General features: G+C 38.2%; 1 protein-coding gene across 5 annotated transcripts in view; it reads right to left on the reverse strand.

Annotated features, from left to right (window-relative positions):
* Positions 1-15431: 15431 nt before the first annotated feature.
* Positions 15432-23215, reverse strand: part of NUDCD3 (NudC domain containing 3) — a 155877-nt gene continuing 148093 nt past the window's right edge. For 4 of the 5 annotated variants that reach the window (XM_001370190.4, XM_056813042.1, XM_056813044.1 and 1 more), the window contains one exon: positions 15432-18878. In XM_001370190.4, coding sequence (XP_001370227.2) covers positions 18768-18878 — 111 coding nt within the window. In that variant the 3' untranslated portion in view covers positions 15432-18767. The remainder of the gene's footprint in view (positions 18879-23215) is intronic. The other variant, XM_056813041.1, reaches the window with a different exon arrangement.

The following is a 23215-nucleotide window of genomic DNA, read 5'->3' on the forward strand; positions in this document are numbered from 1 at the left end:
AATCAAAGAAAATTGCCCAGAGATTCTAGAACAAGGGGGCAATACAGCACAGCACTGACAGAGCTCACAGAACACCTTCTACACTAAACCCCCAAAAGACAACTCCCAGGAATGTAATTGCCAAATTCCAAAGCTATCAAACAAAAGAAAAAATCCTACAGGAAGCCAGAAAAAGACAATTTAGATATAAAGGAATGCCAATCAGGGTCACACAAGACCTTGCAAGTTCTACGCTGAATGATCGTAAGGCATGGAACATGATCTTCAGAAAGGCAAGAGAGCTGGGTCTCCAACCAAGAATCAGCTACCCAGCAAAACTGACTATATACTTCCAAGGGAAAGTATGGGCATTCAACAAAATAGAAGACTTCCAACTTTTTGCAAAGAAAAGACCAGAGCTCTGTGGAAAGTTTGATACCGAAAATCCAAGAGCAAGGAATACCTGAAAAGGTAAATATTAAGGAAAGGGGAAAAATGTTATCTTCTTTTACTCAAACTCTCTTCTATAAGGACTACATTTATATCAACCTATGTATACTAATATGTGGGGAAAATGTAATGTATAAATAGGGGGTAAAGAAAGACCAAATAGAATAATGGTTCTCACACAAAGATTCACAGGGGAAGGGGAGGGGAAGAAAACTCCTATAAGAAGGAGAGGAAGAGAGGGGGGGGGTTTACTTAAACCTCAATCTCAGGGAAATCAACTCTGAGAGGGAAAAACATCCAGATCCATTGGGATCTTGAATTCTATCTTACCCAACAAGGGTAAGGAGAAGGGAAAACCAAGGGGGGAGGGGGAGAGGGAGAACAAAAAGGGAGGGAAAGAGAGGGGGGAGGGGGAGGGAACAAAAAGGGAGGGACTAAAAAGGGAAACATCAAGGGAGGGGACAAGGGGCACTGATTCAAAGTAAATCACTGGACTAAAAGGTAGAGCCAAAGAAGAAAAGGTTAGAATTAGGGAAGGCAATCAAAATGCCAGGGAGTCCACAAATGACAATCATAACTTTGAACGTGAATGGGATGAACTCACCCATAAAACGTAGACGAATAGCTGAATGGATTAGAATCCAAAACCCTACCATATGTTGTCTTCAAGAAACACACATGAGGCGGGTTGACACCCACAAGGTCAGAATTAAAGGATGGAGTAAGACCTTCTGGGCCTCAACTGATAGAAAGAAGGCAGGAGTGGTAATCATGATATCTGATAAAGCCAATGCAAAAATAGACCTGATCAAAAGGGATAGGGAAGGTAATTATATTTTGTTAAAAGGGACTCTAGACAATGAGGAAATATCATTAATCAACATGTATGCACCAAATAATATAGCACCCAAATTTCTAATGGAGAAACTAGGAGAATTGAAGGAAGAAATAGACAATAAAACCATACTAGTGGGAGACTTAAACCAACCATTATCAAATTTAGATAAATCAAATCAAAAAATAAATAAGAAAGAGGTAAAAGAAGTGAATGAAATCTTAGAAAAATTAGAATTAATAGACATATGGAGAAAAATAAATAGGGATAAAAAGGAATACACCTTCTTCTCAGCACCACATGGCACATTCACAAAAATTGACCATACATTAGGTCACAGAAACATAGCACACAAATGCAAAAAAGCAGAAATAATGAATGCAGCCTTCTCAGATCACAAGGCAATAAAAATAATGATTAGTAATGGTACATGGAAAACCAAATCTAAAACCAATTGGAAATTAAACAATATGATACTCCAAAACCGTTTAGCTAAAGAAGAAATCATAGAAACAATTAATAATTTCATCAAGGAAAATGACAATGGCGAAACATCCTTTCAAACCTTTTGGGATGCAGCCAAAGCGGTAATCAGAGGCAAATTCATATCCCTGAAAGCTCATATTAACAAACAAGGGAGAGCAGAGATCAATCAATTGGAAATGCAATTGAAAAAACTCGAAAGCAATCAAATTAAAAACCCCCAGCAGAAAACCAAATTAGAAATCCTAAAAATTAAGGGAGAAATTAATAAAATCGAAAGTGATAGAACTATTGATTTAATAAATAAGACAAGAAGCTGGTACTTTGAAAAAACAAACAAAATAGACAAAGTACTGGTCAATCTAATTAAAAAAAGGAAGGAAGAAAAGCAAATTCACAGCATTAAAGATGAAAAGGGGGACAGCACCTCCAATGAGGAGGAAATTAAGGCAATCATTAGAAATTACTTTGCCCAATTATATGGCAATAAATACACCAATTTAGGAGAAATGGATGAATATATACAAAAATACAAACTGCCTAGACTAACAGAAGAGGAAATAGAATTCTTAAATAATCCCATATCAGAAATTGAAATCCATCAAGCCATCAAAGAACTTCCTAAGAAAAAATCCCCAGGGCCTGATGGATTCACCTGTGAATTCTATCAAACATTCAGAGAACAGTTAACCCCAATACTATACAAACTATTTGACATAATAAGCAAAGAGGGAGTTCTACCAAACTCCTTTTACGACACAAACATGGTACTGATTCCAAAACCAGGCAGGTCAAAAACAGAGAAAGAAAACTATAGACCAATCTCCCTAATGAATATAGATGCAAAAATTTTAAATAGGATACTAGCAAAAAGACTCCAGCAAGTGATCAGAAGGATCATTCACCATGATCAAGTAGGATTCATACCAGGGATGCAGGGCTGGTTCAACATTAGGAAAACCATCCACATAATTGACCACATCAACAAGCAAACTAGCAAGAACCACATGATTATCTCAATAGATGCAGAAAAAGCCTTTGATAAAATACAACACCCATTCCTATTAAAAACACTAGAAAGCATAGGAATAGAAGGGTCATTCCTAAAAATAATAAACAGTATATATCTAAAACCAACAGCTAATATCATCTGCAATGGGGATAAACTAGATGCATTCCCAATAAGATCAGGAGTGAAACAAGGATGCCCATTATCACCTCTACTATTTGACATTGTACTAGAAACACTAGCAGTAGCAATTAGAGAAGATAAAGAAATTGAAGGCATCAGAATAGGCAAGGAGGAGACCAAGTTATCACTCTTTGCGGATGACATAATGGTCTACTTAAAGAATCCTAGAGATTCAACCAAAAAGCTAATTGAAATAATCAACAACTTTAGCAAAGTTGCAGGATACAAAATAAACCCACATAAATCATCAGCTTTTCTATATATCTCCAACACAGCTCAGCAGCAAGAACTAGAAAGAGAAATCCCATTCAAAATCACCTTAGACAAAATAAAATACCTAGGAATCTACCTCCCAAGACAAACACAGGAACTATATGAACACAACTACAAAACACTCGCCACACAACTAAAACTAGACTTGAACAAATGGAAAAACATTAACTGCTCATGGATAGGACGAGCCAATATAATAAAAATGACCATCCTACCCAAACTTATTTATCTATTTAGTGCCATACCCATTGAACTACCAAAATACTTCTTCACTGATTTAGAAAAAACCATAACAAAGTTCATTTGGAAGAACAAAAGATCAAGGATATCCAGGGAAATAATGAAAAAAAACACATATGATGGGGGCCTTGCAGTCCCAGACCTCAAACTATATTACAAAGCAGCAGTCATCAAAACAATTTGGTACTGGCTAAGAAACAGAAAGGAAGATCAGTGGAATAGACTGGGGGAAAACGACCTCAGCAAGACAGTATACGATAAACCCAAAGATCCCAGCTTTTGGGACAAAAATCCACTATTCGATAAAAATTGCTGGGAAAATTGGAAGACAGTGTGGGAGAGACTAGGAATAGATCAACACCTCACACCCTACACCAAGATAAATTCAAAATGGGTGAGTGACTTAAACATAAAGAAGGAAACCATAAGTAAATTGGGTAAACACAGAATAGTATACATGTCAGACCTTTGGGAGGGGAAAGGCTTTAAAACCAAGCAAGATATAGAAAGAATCACAAAATGTAAAATAAATAATTTTGACTACATCAAACTAAAAAGCTTTTGTACAAACAAAACCAATATAACTAAAATCAGAAGGGAAACAACAAATTGGGAAAAAATCTTCATAGAAACCTCTGACAAAGGTTTAATTACTCATATTTATAATGAGCTAAATCAATTGTACAAAAAATCAAGCCATTCTCCAATTGATAAATGGGCAAGGGAAATGGATAGGCAGCTCTCAGATAAAGAAATCAAAACTATTAACAAGCACATGAAGAAGTGTTCTACATCTCTTATAATCAGAGAGATGCAAATCAAAACAACTCTGAGGTATCACCTCACACCTAGCAGATTGGCTAACATAACAGCAAAGGAAAGTAATGAATGCTGGAGGGGATGTGGCAAAGTAGGGACATTAATTCATTGCTGGTGGAGTTGTGAACTGATCCAACCATTCTGGAGGGCAATTTGGAACTATGCCCAAAGGGCGACAAAAGAATATCTACCCTTTGACCCAGCCATAGCACTGCTGGGTCTGTACCCCAAAGAGATAATGGACACAAAGACTTGTACAAAAATATTCATAGCTGCGCTCTTTGTGGTGGCCCAAAACTGGAAAACGAGGGGATGCCCATCAATTGGGGAATGGCTGAACAAACTGTGGTATATGTTGGTGATGGAATACTATTGTGCTCAAAGGAATAATAAAGTGGAGAAGTTCCATGGAGACTGGAACAACCTCCAGGAAGTGATGCAGAGCGAGAGGAGCAGAACCAGGAGAACATTGTACACAGAGACTAATACACTGTGGTATAATCGAACGTAATGGACTTCTCCATTAGGGGCGGTGTAATGTCCCTGAACAACTTTCAGGGATCCAGGAGAAAAAAAACACCATTCATAAGCAAAGGATAAACTATGGGAGTGGAAACACCGAGAAAAAGCAACTGCCTGAATACAGAGGTTGAGGGGACATGACAGAGGATAGACTTTAAATGAACACTCTAATGCAAATACTATCAACAAAGCAATGGGTTCAAATCAAGAAAACATCTAATGCCCAGTGGACTTACGCGTCGGCTATGGGGGGTGGGGGGGAGGAAAAGAAAATGATCTATGTCTTTAACGAATAATGCTTGGAAATGATCAAATAAAATATATTTAAAAAAAAATAAAATAAAAAGTCAAAGAATAAAAAAAAAAAGAAGTTCAACTCCAAGTAGAACTGCAATCAGGAAGTTGTAACTCCCTTTTAAAGATACTTTCTTTTGCGTCACTTCCTGTGCCTTCCCCTAGTTTTACATCTACCAATCACAGTTGAAGCTTTGCTTTAGGACTGCCCAGGGGCAGTCATTTTAATTCTGATTGCACACGTGGGTCATAGACCTCCCCCACTCAAGTGTGAAAGGGGTGTTTACACCTTTGCTGATTAAATCTAAACAATGGGCAGATCTTTCCACTCAACTTTAAGTAGGGTGTTTACTCTTTTGGTGATTAAATCTAAAAATGGGCAAGGGTTACAATTTAATCTTCACATTCCTCAGAGGCTAAGACATTTCAGGGTTCCTGGCCACAGGTTTCCATCAGAAGAAAATTGCATTTTAAAAAGAAGTCCCTTTATTTCAGGAAGAAGCCTAGGGTCTTGAAAAGAACTTTTCAGTTTTCCAAAGGTGATTCAGCTTGTTCTCCTCCTTCTGTTCAATCATTAACCTAGTTCATTGTTGATTTTCAGTGACTCTTCAAGACATATTGGAAAAGGAAATGGCAAACCACTCCAGTATCTTTGCCAAGAAAATCCATAGTATATCAGATATGACTGAAAAAAAACAAACAAATGACTGAACAAATCCAAGTTATATAAGCTCATGGACAGGCTCTATATCATACTATCATTGTGCAGAGCAAGTGCTTCCTAAGTGTTGAATTAAATTGGTGTAATTTTGACTCCTTTACCTCAAATATCTGATTAGTTCTCCAAAATTATCCAATCTACTTCAATACTATGTCCTTCACTCATCCCCTCCTCTCTGTTTCTACTGCTATCACCATTACTACCCTAGTAGAGATCCTTATCACCATCCACCTGGGACCTAAGAGTCACCTAACTGACTGTCCCACCTCCATTGTTTTGCTTCCAACTATCTTTCAATTATTGCCTTAATCTTACTTATAAATTGATCTGATTATTCTACTCAGAAATCCCTTGTGGATCTCTATTGTTCACAGAATCAAGTTCATACTTTTATTTGGCATTCAAGCTCCCATCTCCATCTGATTCCCCAACATTTTTAGTCTTGTCTCATATTATTACCACAGTATACTCTGCTCCAAATTGGAAAATTCTCTACCCTGTGCTCAACGAGGGACCTATATCTCTTACATTCTTTGTGCTCTCCTAGATCTGCCTCTCTTGATACTTGTTCCTCTGCCTGGAATATTTCTCTCTCACCCTCTCTCTGTCAATCTCTCTCTCTGTCAATCTCTCTCTCTGTCAATCTCTCTCTCTCTCTCTCTCTCTCTCTCTCTCTCTCTCTCTCTCTCTCTCTCTCTCTCTCTCTCTCTCTCTCCACATTCTGAATCCCTCTTAAAAGCTCAATTCAAATCCCACCTCCTCCATGAAGGCTGCCTTCCTAATACCCCCAGTCAGTAATAACCTCTTCCCTTTGGACATTTCTAACTGGACTTTTTACTGTTTCCTGAACTTGACATTCTATTTCTCATCAATACTGCAGGGGTACATTGACAAACATTTAACAATCAGCTCTCAGGATGGTGGAGGGGGTGGTGGTAGAAATGTTCTTTAAAACCCTTACCTTCTGTCTTAGAATTGATACTAAGTATTGGTTCCAAGGCAGAAGGGCAGTAAGGGTTAGTCAATTGGGGCTCAATAACTTTCCCAGGATCACACAGCTAAAAAGTATTTGAGGCCAAATTTGAGCCCAAGACCTCCTGTCTCCAGGCCTACTCCTCTTTCCACTGAGCTATCTGGCTTCCCTGAGTGGTTTTTTTAAAAGTTTCATACAGAGGACACGTTTCTAATCTGCATCTTTTATTTTTTCTCCATCACTTAACTAGCTTGTATAGAAGCAACAAATCAAACAATAAATTAAATCCAATTTTGTAGTGAATTTCCAAGGTATAAATGCTCACATGGACAGCTTGAGCCAGTATGAGCTTGCTCCAGCCCACCCCTGCCACTACCCTTTTGTCCTTCATTCCTGAAATACATTGTCTTCTCATCTCTATCCCTCAAAATTCTTAGCTTCTTTCAAGGTTCAGCTAAAGTGCCCCCTCTTACCAGTCCTCCTAGGTGTTAGTACTTTCCCTGGGTCCTCAACTGATCACATATACATTTCAGTCAATAATCTGCATGTTCAATCCCCTTTGACTCAGCAAAGTTACTATTAGGCCTGTAGCCCAAAGACATAAAAGCAAGAGAAAAAACGCTAATATGTACAAAAATGTTTATAATGGGCCTTTTTGTTGTAGTAAAGAATCGGGAACTAAATAGGTACCCATCAACTGGGAACTGCTGAACAAATTATTGTACATTAATGTAATGGGATATTATTGCACTGTAAGAAACTGTAAAAGGGGCCATTTTGACAAAACCTGAGACTTGATAAACTGATGCAGAGTGGAGTGAGAAGAACCAGGAGAATAATTTATATAATAAGATATAAAGATTCTAATCTATGCCATTGTTGTTCAGTTGTGACTCATTTGGGGTTTTCTTGGCCAAGATACTGGAATGGTTTGCCATTTCCTTCTCCAGGTCATTTTGCAGATGAAGAAACTGAGGCAAACAGGGTTAAGTGGCTTGCCTAGGATCACACAGCTAGTAAGTGTGTGAAGTCTTATTTGAACTCAGAAAGTTTTCCTGACCCCAGGTCTAATGCTTTAACCACTGTCCCACATGTACACTGACCTGTTTCTATATTGTATCTATCATCCGTCCCCAGAATATAAGCTCCTTGAGGCCAGGGACACTCCAGTTTAGTCAATATACACTTGGTGGAGGGAGAAGACAGACCTATGATTTCATCATTGTGGGGAACCCCATGTGGATATTCCCTCTACTGATGTCAAACAGCAACTCATCCATTACTTAAATTTTAGAGAGTTGCCTGAAGCACCAAGACTTTAAGGAACTGGCCCAGTCACCAGACAGTATATGGCAGAGGCAGGTTTTTTCTTCTCCAGGACTGGCCCTCTAGGTGCCACACCATGCTACCTTCCCCTGTGCATAAGTAGCTAACAAATATTCTGACTTGAATGTAACACCTCGCCCCCCCCTTGACTTCTAGTTATGCATTTCCCTACTGGACTGTAAGCTTAGTAAAGGCAGATGTTTTATCTACATTTTGTGTCTCCCCCAGACTTTATCATAGAGTTTACATATAATAAATGTTTCACTAATGTTCATCAAATTGCATTGTATCCCCTCCATTCCCAAGCTGTGGTTGAGGTCATAGCAATGAGTCTAGCCCTCATTATTATAAAACAAGCTGGGTTATCCTTAGAGTTTTAGCTCTAATTTTTATGTGAATTGTGGTTGGACTTGTGCACTTCTCAGTCCTCCCCTGTCAATCAGTACTTTCCTCTGCCATACCAAATCACGGTAGGTAACTGCTTTTCCTCCCTCTTTCCTAATCCATTGTGCCTTCCCCATCAATCCAGATTGCCTCCATGCCATTTGCTCTCCATTTTCAAAGGAATCTTCCTTCTTCCAATCCTTGGTCTCAGTATGTATCAAAGAAAAATTAAAAATTTATGTGTGGCAGTGAAAAGATCAATGAAACCACAAGTCCAATTTTGTAAGTATGCGAGAAATAGAATGGGAAAAAAAAGTTTAGGGAGCAGCTAAATGGTACAGTGGAGTAGGCCTTGGTTTAAATGTGGTCTCAGATACTTTCCAGCTGTGTGATTCTGAGTCACTTAAGTTTCTCTAGCCCTTACCCTTCTATCTTAGAATTGTTAAGACAAAGTAAAGGTTTAAAAAAAAACTTTAGAAGATGGAATAACTGATCTGGAACTTAGCGTAAACAGCATTGTTTATCCATTGCCTCCATGTTAAACATTTTTTAGAAGACAAAAAAACTATAGGTACTTTGAGTTTGCTGTGGAACAGGGAAGTACTACGGCAAAAAGAAAAGCAAAAGCAATTCAAGATGTTGGAGAATGTGGCAGAGTATCTGGAAGAGTGCCATCACCAGTACACCAAAGCACAGACAATAAAAGGGGGATTGAGATGTGAAGCAGATTCTCTAAGCATTTTCTTAGGAGCCATGATATGGTATAATGAAGGGCAGTGCAGTGGGAGTCAGGAGCCTGAGTTTGAGTCTTGACTCTGTCTTTACAAGCTTTATGACCTTAGGTGAGTCACTTATCTCTATGAATGTTTCCTCTTCTGTAAAGTGAACAAAGTTCTACTACATCCATGTTGTCGAGCCTACGGCACACAGGCTGGAGGGGGCTGCTTCCTTCCCCTAATCTATGGGTGCCTGAAGGCATTTCTCCCATCACCCACCTCTCTGCCCAGCAGCCCAATAGGAGTGCTTCCTCCCTCCCCTGACTGGGGTAAGACAGGGGGAGAGGTTCACATGTGGCATGAAGGTTGCAGTTTGGGCATTTGGTCTCTAAAAGGTTCACTGCCACTGGACTATTAAGGGTAACTTTAAGTATTTAAAGAGTTGTCACAGGGAACAGAGATTAGGCTTCTTCTTGATCCCAGAAGATATAACCAGGAACAATGTAACTAATTAGGCTTCATTGAAGACAAACCCTCCTAACAAAAATTAGAGCTATCAAAAGTGGAATGGGCTGTTTCTGTAGGTAGTGGACTCTCCCTCACTGGGGACCTAATTTAAAGACTCAATTTAAGAGTGTATTGTAGAGGATAATCTACTTTCCCAATGAAGAAAATGAAGATTATGTAGGTTGTGGTTTTGTCCAAAGTCACAGAAGCAGTGAGTATCAGATGTGGAATTTAGAGCCAAGTCTTCTGACTTGAGCCATTGGACCTTATCATAGTGGGCTTTGCTTGATGGCCACTGAGGTCCCTTCCAACTCTAAATTGCTGTGATCTCTGATCCTTCTAATTTAATTGTTTTGTTTTGTAATTTTAACTCTGAAGAAAACACTATTGAAAGTTTTACAATCAAATCAGAGTAAGCCCCAACAATTGCCCCAGATTTTTTTTCTTACTTCTCTATGTAAAAATGGACTGGAATCCAGGACTTCAATCCCCACAAGCCTTTGCTCCACTTCCCCAGAATGCTTTGTAATCTCACCTGGGCCGAGATTGAGAAGGTATTTAACCTGGTGGCAAAGGTTTTTGGGTCTCTTTTGGACTTCCGTTTTGGGGCAGACGTGGCTCTTTCCATAATGTAGGTGAGGTCTAGGCCTCTGGCCTAGGCACATGCTTTTTCTTACTTGTATATTCGTAAATTTTCAACCTTTAATAAACTTCATAAAATATAATATTCCTTGCAGAGAGAAACTAATTTCTACCTGCCTCAGTCTCCCCTAAATTTTAATCTTCACATCTAGAAGTTTTGGTCAAAGATGGTTCAGCTACATAGAATTTTAAGACTTAGAAGCTCCCTTAAGATTATCTAATCCAACCTACTGCCTTTTGCATGGATCACCCCTCCAATGTTCCCAAATACACAAATCAGCCTCTGAATGAACCAAAATGCATTATTTACAAGAAAGTTCATTCCATGTTTGGACAACTGTTAGGCTTTCTTTCTTGCATTTCACTGAAATTGGCTTCCATAAAAATGTTTTCTTTAGCCTTTACTTTCTTAGTAACAACTCTAAGATAGGGGAAAGGGCTAGGCAAATGGGATTAAGAAACTTGCCCAGGGTAACACTGTTAGGAAGTGTCTGAGGACAGACTTGAATCCAGGTCCTCCCAATTCCAGGCCTTGCGCCATAACCTCTATACCACCTAGTCTCCCCTTCCACATGGCTTCTAGCCATTGGTCTTGAGTTTTGACCTTTGGAACCACGTAGAAGTTAAATATAGCTTTTGTATGATAATCTGGAAAATATCTGAATAGTTCATATTTATATAAGGCATTGACATTCAAATAGTTTTCTTAAAACCCTTGCTCCTATTTTACAGATGAGGAAAGATTCAGTGATCTAAGGTCAACCAGTGAGTACTGGAAGCATCAGGATTCAAACCTAGGTCTTTTGACTGAATTTATCCCAGTTGTAATTCCTATTTTAAGCCTTTTCATTGACACAAGATCTCCAAATTCCAAAGACTTTCCAACTTACTCATTCCCCTTGTCACTGGCTACCTGCAATATGGAAGCCATCTATGATAGACATACAAAGGTTGCCAGTCTGAAACTTCTCTAAGACATTAGCAGCTAAAAAACAGCAAATACCACTGAATGGGTATGCTTGTCTTCAGAGACCATGTTTACATTTTTCAGTATAAGAAATAGAATAGAAAGTCATACTCTACTTCATGGTAACTCTGACCATCCGTTGGATTTTAAATTATTGTTCCTGTTATGTCATGCCTATTAACATAGCTCCTCTGAGGCAGCACTTTCTTGCTAATACTGCCCTTCTGAGGTGCCTAGTATGATCAGACTAGCTTACATGATAACTGAGATCATTTTGACTTGGAATTGAGCTGCCCTTGTTTGACTGCTCATTGTCTAGAACAATGGTCAATTGATGCTGGTCCCTAGTTATTCTGTTTCCTCTACCTGTCCAAGGCTGCCTCCTTCAGGTCTTCCCTAATACTATTTAAGTATCACAGCAAAAGTGAAGAATTATGAAAAGCCTAGTTTCTCTAAGCATGGGTTGTTATATAGAACTATAGCCCTAAAGGCAATACTCAGCGTGTTGGTTTACAGACATGTCCAATTCCAAAGTCTCAAAGAACATAAGTATTTATACAATAAAAACTCATTTAGACTAATTGAGGGCAAAGAAAAGAGATCAGACTGAATAAAGGAAGTCTTAGCATTTTTAAAAAATCATTTTTATTTCTTTCAAATACATAAAGTGGCTTCAGACAGTGTTGGCAGAGGCACAAATGGCCCTACTTTGATGGATAGGAATGATTTATAACTGGTCAATTTTAAAATATGCTTCAAAAATTCTTGGAGGCATCACATTCATTTAATGTTAAATATAGCTCCTGCAATTTTATTTACATCATTCTCTTCGCAGATTTCCTAATCTTAGAAAGAGAAAAGGTAAACTAGTCCAGTCCATTTAAAAATTATCACACATTCTGAATTAGTGGATTCTGATTAATGAAGCTCTGTTGGGCCACCATTTTAGACCAATTAGCCATCTTCAGCACAATCCAGAGATAAGTGATAATAGCTCATATATATATGTATATATATATACACACAAACACATATATATATATATATTTATAATAAGCACTTCAACATTTGTGAAGTGCTTCACGCATTCATTTCATTTGATCTCCTCAACACCCAAAGAAGTTGATAGGTACCATATATTATATCTCCCATTTTAGAGATAAGGAAACTGAGGTCCAAAAAATCTAAGTGACTAGGGTCACACAGCTATTAAGCATCTGAGGCAAGATTCAAACCCATATCACCTTAACTTCAGGTTCAGCATTCTCCTTACCATGACCCATTGCTTCACATATTTCCTTCCCCTCTCCAAGGTTCAAATGCCATTTTTGCAAGGTGAAACATTGACAGTGGAAAAAATGGAAGGTACCAAGTTCGATTGCTATTTCCATCTGATTTCTCAGCTTGAGCTCCTTTTCTCCATTTCTTATTTTGGAAATAGCCTCAGGGTCATATTGAATCTTTTGGGCACAATGCGGTATGCCAAGCAAGGTTTATCTAAGTTGCTGTTAGGTTCTGAGTTTATGGCTGTATTCTCTTCACAATGAATAAATGGGAACTGGTCTTATCCAGTGTTCATATTGGGGCTAATTTGGCCCAGCTGAGCAGTCAAAGGAACAGCCTTGAGGTGGGGTAATAACTTTGTTCTCTAATGCTACAAGTTCAGTTCAAATCTTTAAAGATCAACTGTTCCTTCCTGGAAATGTTTCCATTTATAATTTTAGTTCTTTGATTTTTCTTTCTTAATCATTCTTTATAAAGCAGACTATCTGAAAGAAAATAGAATATCCATGTTTGAAATCTATCCTTCTGGGTTAAATTTTTGCCTCTTTTTTTTTTGTCCTTCAAAGGAAACTTTAAGCATTCTTTAAGATAAAATCATGAGAAAAGCCCAACTCAGGCCCTGTTGCTGGTACCGTTGATACCCCCTCTGGCCTAAAAATGATTTATGGCAAATAAGGTACAATGCAGGGTATTAAACTTGAAGCCAGAGAACCTGGGTTTGAATACTCAATCAGAATGCCAAGTTTTATAATTACTGTAATATTATTATGAAATAATATTATAATCAACCACTTACTACTTTGTGTGGTTTTGGACAAGTCACCTAAACTCTCTGGGCATCAGTTCTTCATCTAGAAATTGAAGGGATGGAAGACCTCCGAGATCCCATCTAGTTCTAAATCTATATTCCTATGATTGGGCTAACCTAACAAGGCTATCAAGTGGTGTTATCAAGCCAAAGGTTCAAATATGTACAATTAACCTCAAATCTTTAACCTAGGTGACTGCCCCTTCCCAGTTCTAAACACATCCCTTAGGATGGACAATTGACACATCTGTATGGTCTCTTTTCCCTTTCAAAGCTGCCTTTAATGTTTATTTTAGATCCTTACCTTCTGTCCTAGTATCAATTCTAAGATAGAAGAGCAGCAAGGGCTAAACAATTAGGCCATATTTGCAAACAGGTCCTCCTGACTCCAGACCTGATGCTCTATCCACTGTGCTGTATATGTCTACTGGAAATAGGAAGGGCCTGATCAAGGAATCAAAAATCCCAGTCTTGCCTCATACTTCAGTGCACAATACAGAATACATTATTTTTGGTGCCCTCTTTTCATACTCATAGAAGTATTTAGGTTTATCCCAATATCCCAATATAGTTCTGAATTTCCAGGGCTGACTTAAAATAAACCAAAATCCATATTGAGGAAGGGCACTCTGTTTTACAATTCACCTAACTAAAAGAGCATACAATTTTTAGAGCTGCAAAGGTCCTTAACAGGCCACCAAGCCCAACTACTTCATTTTACAGATGAAGAAATTAAGAACCAGAGAAATAAATAAATAACAGTAGCCTAAATTTACATAATGCTTTAAAATTTACAAACTGTTTCAAATACAATATCCCATACGATTCTCACAACAACCCTGTGAGGTAGGTGCTATTTTATGAGGAAACAAAACTCAAGAGTTAAAGTGACTTGTTCAAGGTCACATAGATAAATATCTGAAGCAGGAGTTGAACCTGGATCTTCTCAACTCCAGGTCCAAGCATTATGCTCTGAGGCCATGCAGTGATCTGCCACAAATTCCAAAGGTTGTGACAGTCAGGGTTTATGTATGTTGGTTCCAAATCCAATGTTTTGTTTCGTTTTTTTTTTAACTATACCATGCTGCCCATTCTCAACTATAGTTTAGAATATACATTAAATGAGTTTATAGGGTTGCACGGTTCATCATTTACATTATCAAGAACACAATCACTGGATTAGAAGGAACCTTAATGTCTATCTTGTCCAACTTCTACCTGAATAAGAATTCCTTCTACAACATACTCATATTAATAAGCCTTTGTTCAGAAGCCTCCAGTAAAGTGGTAAATCCACTCTTTTGGAGACAACTCATGCTATTTTTGAACACACAAATTGTTACTTTTTTTTTCTTGTTTCCTAGAATTCTACTTCCACCTCCACCTTTAGAGTATGGAATATGGTATACCAAAGGATTGATAGCACCAACTTTCAGCAGCTGGGAGTCATTATTTATAAAGTAGTGAAAATATTAGGGGTTTTTCCTAAGTAATACATGGAAAATGGGCCTATTCAGAGGGGCTACAGTATAAATGAGAATGGAAAAAAGTTTGCTTACTCCCCAAGAGAAATGCAGAAGCAAGGACATGCACTTGAGATGAAATCTCACCTGAAATCTCACCTGAATTCTTTTCAACTGGAGGGAGAGTATAAGTTATTGCAAGGTACTTATCTTGGCACTATGCAGATGTCAATGTTAATATGTGATTCAGATATCATCTGCCTAAATGCACAAATGATCTATTTGCACCTAGATCATAGATGTAGAATTTCAATTTCCTTTTCATTTGGATAGACCAAGTTCAAAAGCCCATTAGACTTCCAAGCATAGTGCAGAATCTGGTAGTCTAAACAAGTAACATGAGAGTGCTGGTGGGTAGGAACCACCTAATATTAATTCATATAATAGTGTTTCCTGTGTACCTGGGCCCAGAGATCTTGAAATGACATTTTACAATTATCAAATACAGATGGAATTTCTTCAGCATCAAATTGCACACACACAGACACCAAGCTGCTTAAATACAGATTTATTGCAAACCAACACAGAAATGTGGAGTATGTGAAGGAGAGCGGCCTCAGGATGTAGCACACCCTACAGTCTTTGGCTCCCATGGAGAAGGGAAATGAGTTGCCCTGCTTTCCTCTGAATCACTGTTGATGGAACTTAGTGGCCAAGTTGCTGTTGTCGGTTCTAAAACAAAGAAAACAGGTAGTGTGCACTGACTCTAAAGGGCTGGACTGGCACATGGACAGAAAGGGTGGGGAAGATATTTAAGAGAAAGCAAATCATTACAGAGGAAGAGATGAAGGTATAAACATACAGAGATGTGATTAATGTATGTCCTGGAAGAATGGGTCTAAGTCCAAGTTTTACAAGTCTAGTCACTTAATATACACCAGAGAAGTTTACTACTAAAAGGAATCTTTTTAGCAAGTCCTCTTGTAATGCAATTAAACACTCCTAAAAGTTCCTATTTTTGTGTAGTGGTTTCATTTTTTTTTAATAGGAGCATACTAGTAGTTCTTCTATCATTTGACACCTCCTAATAGAAGAGAGAAATCCTGAGCCACATTAGGGCACTACCAAATGATGCCCTGAGTAGAGGGAAGAGCATTTACAATAGAAGTGAGTACTTTAAAAATCTTCCAGTAGTTTATGGACAGATTATCTGTTGTCCCTGCTTTAACCAAACCAACTATGCCCTTCTGTAAAGCTCCTATATCATGAGTGCTTAAGGAGGTGGCATAACTGTGAATTAAAAAAATACTAAGAACAATAAGAGAGGAACCAACACCACTGCAGGTTCAAGAGGTACATATAAACTTCATTGAAAAATTTAAAACAAAAGAGTCTTTTAGACATAGAGCATTCAGTCTGGGAAATGCTACTTTGGGATGAAGGTGTGTTAGCCTCACACCCTTTTGTGTGACCTCAAGAGAAAAATGAGCGGAGACCCTTGTATTTTAAGCAAGTGTCAAAGCACAAACCCCTTATAACAGGCATTGGATTTTTGCTATGTGTTAGTAGAGAAAGGTTCTATTCTAATTCATAAAAACCATAGCCTTAGTGACAATATGGTGTTACCTGCCATAACTTCCCCAAAAGGAAAGATTAGACTTTTTAGGAGCCTTTAACTGTTTGGAATAAGTTGATGCTGCCCCCAAAATCACCTGGACACCTTAACACCTCTGATCCTGAAGAAATTCATTATCCAACTCAAGAGAACAACCTTGATCTTTTATGAAGAAAACATGACATGTTCTGTGGAAAGTTCCTTAGGAATGAAAGTCGAGTAGCTTTCCCCTAAGGACTGCCGGGAAAATGGTGTGGCCAGAAATAAGTTGTAAATCACTGATTGACTCTGATATGATGGAGCCTCAATAAGATCACTAAGCTGCTGATCCTACCTACTCCTCATAGGAGTAGATAGATGAGCATGAGGAACTATTTGTTCCATTAAAAACAGTCTATAATTTTTTCAGAAAAAGGTCACAATAAGAATATGTAGGCATCAATTATGAGTGACCATAAACTGGGATGGGGTTCTGGGGTGAAGAAACATTTCTCAAGGAAATAAAAAAATTTTGATTTCATTTACATTCCTGGATTATTTGTTATCAAATATATGATGCTATGTGAACCTAAAAGGCTTTATTTTCTGAGTGGTGGTCAAATAGGATTGGGAAAAAGTGGGCTATGTTTTTATCTTTTGAGCCAACAATAACGTGTTCTGTTTCTAAGGAACACTGAAAAACAAGTGTCCTTGAACAAGCAAAGAGGTAAAGAGTATCTGTTCCTAGACTTAAGAAGGAACACTCACCTGTAGCCGTTTTATAGTGGAAGTCATCCTGGTCAATAGCACAGATTAGTAAAACAGTTGTTTTTAGATGCTAATAAGGTTCTTTCTCCTAAGTAACCTAAATGACCACTGCTGCATAGTAGGAACAAATGGGAACAAAGATATAAACTGTATTCAGCTCCTACAGAGCATGATTTTGAGAGTACCAAGTTCCTGACATTTCTGACTCTGTCTGTTCTTTACAAAGAAGCCAGCACTCTTATCCTCCCCTCCCCACCCCTTGCTACAATTATTCTTCAGGGACAACAATGGTTCCATTGGATGCCCTTGGGGGCATCAAAGATATCCTGTGCAGGCTACCCATTAATCATGAGGATTTCAACTGGTTTGGGCCCTTCAACAGAGGGCAAACCTGTCATTCATTGTATGTTGAAATCTTCTTTTCCTAGAGATTGTCCTGCCTCCTACTTGAACTCTATATTCACCCAGGAGATATATGTAAACAAAATACAAACTGTGGATCATTGAGGCTGAAAATAAACTTGAGGGTAAAATATGTAAGAAGAATGGCAGTTAAAAGTCCCTTTATTTATATAAGAGTGGGACAGAATACATGGCCAGCACAGGGATGAATAGGTGCTAGTCTGACTTTCCCTGGCCTCAGAGAAAGCCATGATTAGAGACTCCTATCCTATACTCTTTCCTGAGACAGAAATCTCTACCTGCAGCAGATCCTTGCTGGGAGAATTTGAGCTTCCTACCAGTATCTGGGCCTGGTTCATTAAGAGAGGAGCAAATAAAGATACCAGAATCCCAACTAGGCAGGTTTCTGCCACTGTGGGGGCAGCTTCAACCTCCTACTGCTAGTGCCTGGGAGGCACCCAAAGGCAGGAAAAAATAGGACTTAACAAATTTGATGAGCAAGAATGAATATGGAGTGTTTGAACAAAAGGCCAAACTAAGGGGCTTCCTGAAACAGTACAGCCTGAAGCAGCCATCATAGAGCCATTTCTCATCAGCACACATAAGTCACACAACTCCAAATCACTTCAACAACTGCAGGGAAAAACCCAGCAACAGCAACTCCCTTCCCCCACACCCCCCTCCCTATCCCCTAAAGAGAACTGAGCAGAATCGCATCAAAACAACAGCAAGCAGAGAACACAGAAGGAAAGAAAATGCAGCTTGCAGTGGCTGGTTACCGTGGTGACGGGAGTATGTAATCCTGCATTTGCCAGGCCATCTCCCTCATGCATAACAAATACCCTAACTTGGCATCAGCCACAGCAGTTGCTATGCATTACCCTTCCCTCTACTTTCCCCTCTCCTTCCCTGAAACAGGGGGGGAAGATCTGGAGGGGTAGGGTGGGGTATCCAACACCCCCTGAAAATAAAGATGGTTACAGGGGTGACAAGATGAGTCCCAGGCATGCATGGGAGCCATGGAGGAAAAGCAGGAGGGAAAGAGCCCACACAAAACGGCCTCTCTCTGCCTTATCCTCTACTTCCAAGTGCTTGACTCGAGTGACTTTCCTTTCCTTCTGGTCATTAAAACTGCACAGCCCCTGGGGAGATGTTGAACATGGATGGGTCGAATCTCTGGCCTCGGAAGGGGGAGCCTTCAGCATCCCATCCCTTCTTCAGCATCTCATGGACTTTCTACAAACAAAAAATAGAAAAATTAACATCACCATAAGGCACTGCAAAGTTTTTCCCAAAGCAGGTTTCCAACCAATGAGTGTGACTCCCTCTTGCTTCTTTTGGTGAATTTTTTTTTCAGTGGACACAAAAGAGAGTGTCTGGCTCACAAAAATGGCCAGGTAGGATGTGCTGTCACTTACAGGAACCTTACAGGGCCAGACAGAGCAAGAAAGCAGACACTTTTTGGACAGCCAGAACCTTCCATATTGCCACCATTGGGCATAAGTATTAGATACTCTTTGGAATGCATTTCCTTTTCCATTACCATCAGGCATCTCTGTCCAAAATCCAAAAGGAGGTATGAAGCAGAGGTTAATTTTAGACCTCCATCTCAGCCTTTCACCTACACCAATTTAGGAATAATTCTCAGCAAGATAGCACGGCAGAGTAGATTGAGATCTGACCTCAAAAACAGGAAGGTCTTGGTTCCCCAGCTTTCCATGCTCTACACAATTTTCAAAAATTCTCTACACAAGATTTTAAGTTGGAGAAGACAGAGTTCCCCATGTCAATAAAATCACACACAAGATTATGGCTTTTATTTTTCCACAAACTGGGATAGGATGATTAAGCAAATAGCACTGAAGAACTAGCCTTAATGAACCAAACTGCTCTAGCCAGACCAAACAGTATTCAGTGTATCTGTATATTAACATATGCCAGACAGTTCCCTTTAAGATCTCTTAACTGGAAAATGGATAACTTGTTCTTGCTTACCTGCCTCTGACCCAACTAAATCACCTCACTGAACTCTCCCATGAGAGCTGTACTTCACAGTAAGCTAGTTCCTCCCAATGTATCGCCCCTTGTAAACTGGTAGGCATCAATGGAATAAAAGACATCCGTAATTGCAGATGGACAAATCCGTGGAAATAAAGCCCCAGAACCATGTGCAATCTAGCTGCTTCATTCAAGATAGAATCTTCCTCAACTGATCTGACCTGGTTTTTTCTTCCTAAATAATTTCTTCAAAAATTCCTTTGCAATGTCCCATGACAGTGACTGACCACTTTTTAGGTGAAATGATGTGGCCTTCAGGACTAGGGAATTATTTCTTTATTCTTAGAATGAACTAAAAAAGGACCTGACTACCACAACTAGACAAGGATATACATAGAACTTGGCAAGGGACAAGAATGTTACTCTCCTCCTGTATGAGGACCTGCATCACTTGCCAGGTAGATTCTGGGTCCTGTTTTCAGAAGGCTCAAAGATCCCTCATCTGACCTCCCAATTTATCGACAATATAGTACAAATAAAATTCATGTCTCTAAACACTCAGAACTACAGCAACTTTCTAAGGTACCTGATACATATGGTTTCTTCCTTGGATTGGAATTTCCCTCAAAAGGATTTTATCTTTAAAAAATCAAACAAGCAAATTGTGGGTACTTAGCTATGGAGTAATATCTTCAAGGAATTAATGACTATTACTTTCAACTTCTTATAATTAACTCACATAAGTGGCTCTCTGTAAAGTGTTAAAAAAAATTTTTTTAAGGTAACCATAATCAAGTGACATCAGTCCTTAGACTGTAGCATTTCTAAGAAATGCAACTATTTGGACTGAAGTCAAACAGACACCACTAAGGAGAAACACAAATTTACTATTTTTTTTAAATTAAAAATCTTCCCCATGTATAGACAAACATTTCTTTTATCAGATGCCAAGATATTGGGACCTCTAATATACAACTATCTCAGTCTAAACTTGCAATTCCTCCTATTAAAAAAAAAAAAGTCTTTTCATGGCAGTATTTTTGTGGTAGCAAAGTGATTATCAGCTGAGGAATAGTTGAAGAAACTGTGACATATAAATGTAATGGAATATTACTGAGCTGTGATGAATTCAGAAAAATACTGGAAAACTTGAATGAACTGATATAAAGCAAAGAAAAGACCAGGAGCAGACACACAAAGACAATCATGTAAATTATAACACAAAAAGGCAGTTACTCTCAGAGAACAGATGATGAAACACACTTCTTTCTTCTCAGAGAAGTGGGAAAACATGGTTTCAGAATTGCATATGCTATTAAAATCAGTCACTATGTTGGCTGGTTTTGCTTTATTATTTTTCTTTATTATAAAGGAGGGTTCTAAGAAGGTAGGGGAATGATGTGCCAGAAAATAATAGAGTAGAAAACAAATGGTCTCAAAAAAATTTTTTAAATCAAAACAAAAAAATCAAATGTCTTCCAAGTAGAATTTTAGAAATTAGATTACACAGTAACAGATGCTGGAAAGGTTTCCCTACATGTTTCTATTCAGGAGCTCTCTAATGAAATTATGGAGAATGGTCCTTGTTTGTTTCCTTCTGATCAGCCTCAGGCACCTTGCTGCCTCTCTGACAGTCACACTTCAGGCAACCTCACTCCTCTTGCTGCACTGTGATGAGAGAGCCAATTGCTGAAGTCCAATTCCTACCTATGTACATTCTTTTGGATATTCATGTATCATTTCTCTCTGCCTTTCAAATGCTATGAATCCCCATATATTTATTCTAACACTGAGATGTTATATTTGATGATTATCAATCATTTCTACTCCCACCAGAGGGCCTTCACTGAATGGATTCTCTTTTTCCTGGGGATTACACTGCCTCAATACTACCATTCAAGCCTAGTATTCTTTTCCACTATTGGATTTTCAAATTCTTTTCTATCACTAGTGATTTTGCCCCATTGACCTTGCAAGTCAAGTATTGTTCCCCAAGCAACAAATGCTTTGAGGCATTGCAACAGAATGACACACTCTAGGTGCTACTCCTGTAGCCTAGACTCACAATCATACACTGGGTAACCATGGACCAGCAGGATACCCCTCCGTTAAAAGGCCCAATACTAAAAGAAGCAAATTACCTATAGTATATACCAACATACATACAAAGGAATTTCTGGGGATTCTTAATTTACTTGCAGAATTAAACCAGGGTAAGGGACACTGTAAGAGTATACTCTAGCTCTGGTCTAAATCCAGAAATTCAAGAAAAGTTCAACTAACCTAGGGTCAAGTCTATGGGAAACTGAATGAAATTAGGCAGCAGATTAATAACTACCTCCCCCAAAAAACTATTCCTCTCTTTTCCCTGAGAGAGAGAGAGAGAGAGAGAGAGAGAGAGAGAGAGAGAGAGAGAGAGAGAGAGAGAGAGAGACAGACAGACAGACAGAGAGAAAGGGGAGAAGAGAGAGAGCTTATTTATTTTCAGAAATAGAGATCATGTCAATGCCTATCCTTTAGTTCATTGCAGAATGTACAAAGCAGAAAGTGAACATATACTAAAAGCAAACAAATACCATGAAATAAAGTATGAGGTAAAGAAACATTAAGATTTTAATTCAATCCAGGTAGAATACCACTGTCTCTGAAATGGGTAACTCTATTTAGATTAAAACTAAATACGAAAAACAGTTAAAGTAACTGACTGACCCAGGGAAAGAATATATATGATGATAATATAGAATTTCAAATTATGAGAATGCTACAATAAAATTATCACTTTAATAATTATAACTCACATTTGTATAGCACTTTAAAATCTACTAAGTTTTGTTTTTTCCACAATAAATTCAGCTTTAATGCTAGGAGCACTGGTATTCTTATCCTTATTTTACAAATAAAGAAAAGTTTAATACCAAAAACTCCTCACAATATTATCTGCAAATCTGAATAAAATTAGGAAAGTAACTAGAACTTCTTTGGGATATAAGTCAATATTCTAGGGATAAGATTTCATTATACCTAGTGGAATATGTTTCTTGACTGAGGAATATTCCATGGCTACATAAAATCAACTGACCAACAGTCTGTTCTATAGGAACAGTGGTAGGGCATATCATGCTATTATAATATCTAGGAAGTTGACACAAGTAAAATATATTATTATATATTCTTATATTTAATTATTAATAACAACTGACACTTATATAGTATTTCAAAAGTTTTTAAATGCTTTATACATATATACATATATGTGATCTCATTGGCTTTAATAATCCTTTGATGGAGAAATTACAGATATTATTATCCTCATTCAGTGAGAAAACTGAGGCTCTGAGCAATTAAATGGCTTGTCTATGATCATATAGCTAATAAATGTACAAAATGGAATTTCAACCTAGATCTTCTTGACTCCTGGGTCTAGCATACTATCTTCTTTCTAGAAATACAGGTAAACTATGGTTTTGCTAATTTCACAAGGCAAATGCTCTCCAACAAAAAGTAACATCTAAACTTTTTTCTTCATACACCAAAAGATACAACCATCTCTTGGTCATTGCAAGGAAAGTGCTCTA

This window comes from Monodelphis domestica, chromosome 1 (assembly GCF_027887165.1).
Source record: "Monodelphis domestica isolate mMonDom1 chromosome 1, mMonDom1.pri, whole genome shotgun sequence".
NCBI lineage: Eukaryota > Metazoa > Chordata > Mammalia > Didelphimorphia > Didelphidae > Monodelphis > Monodelphis domestica.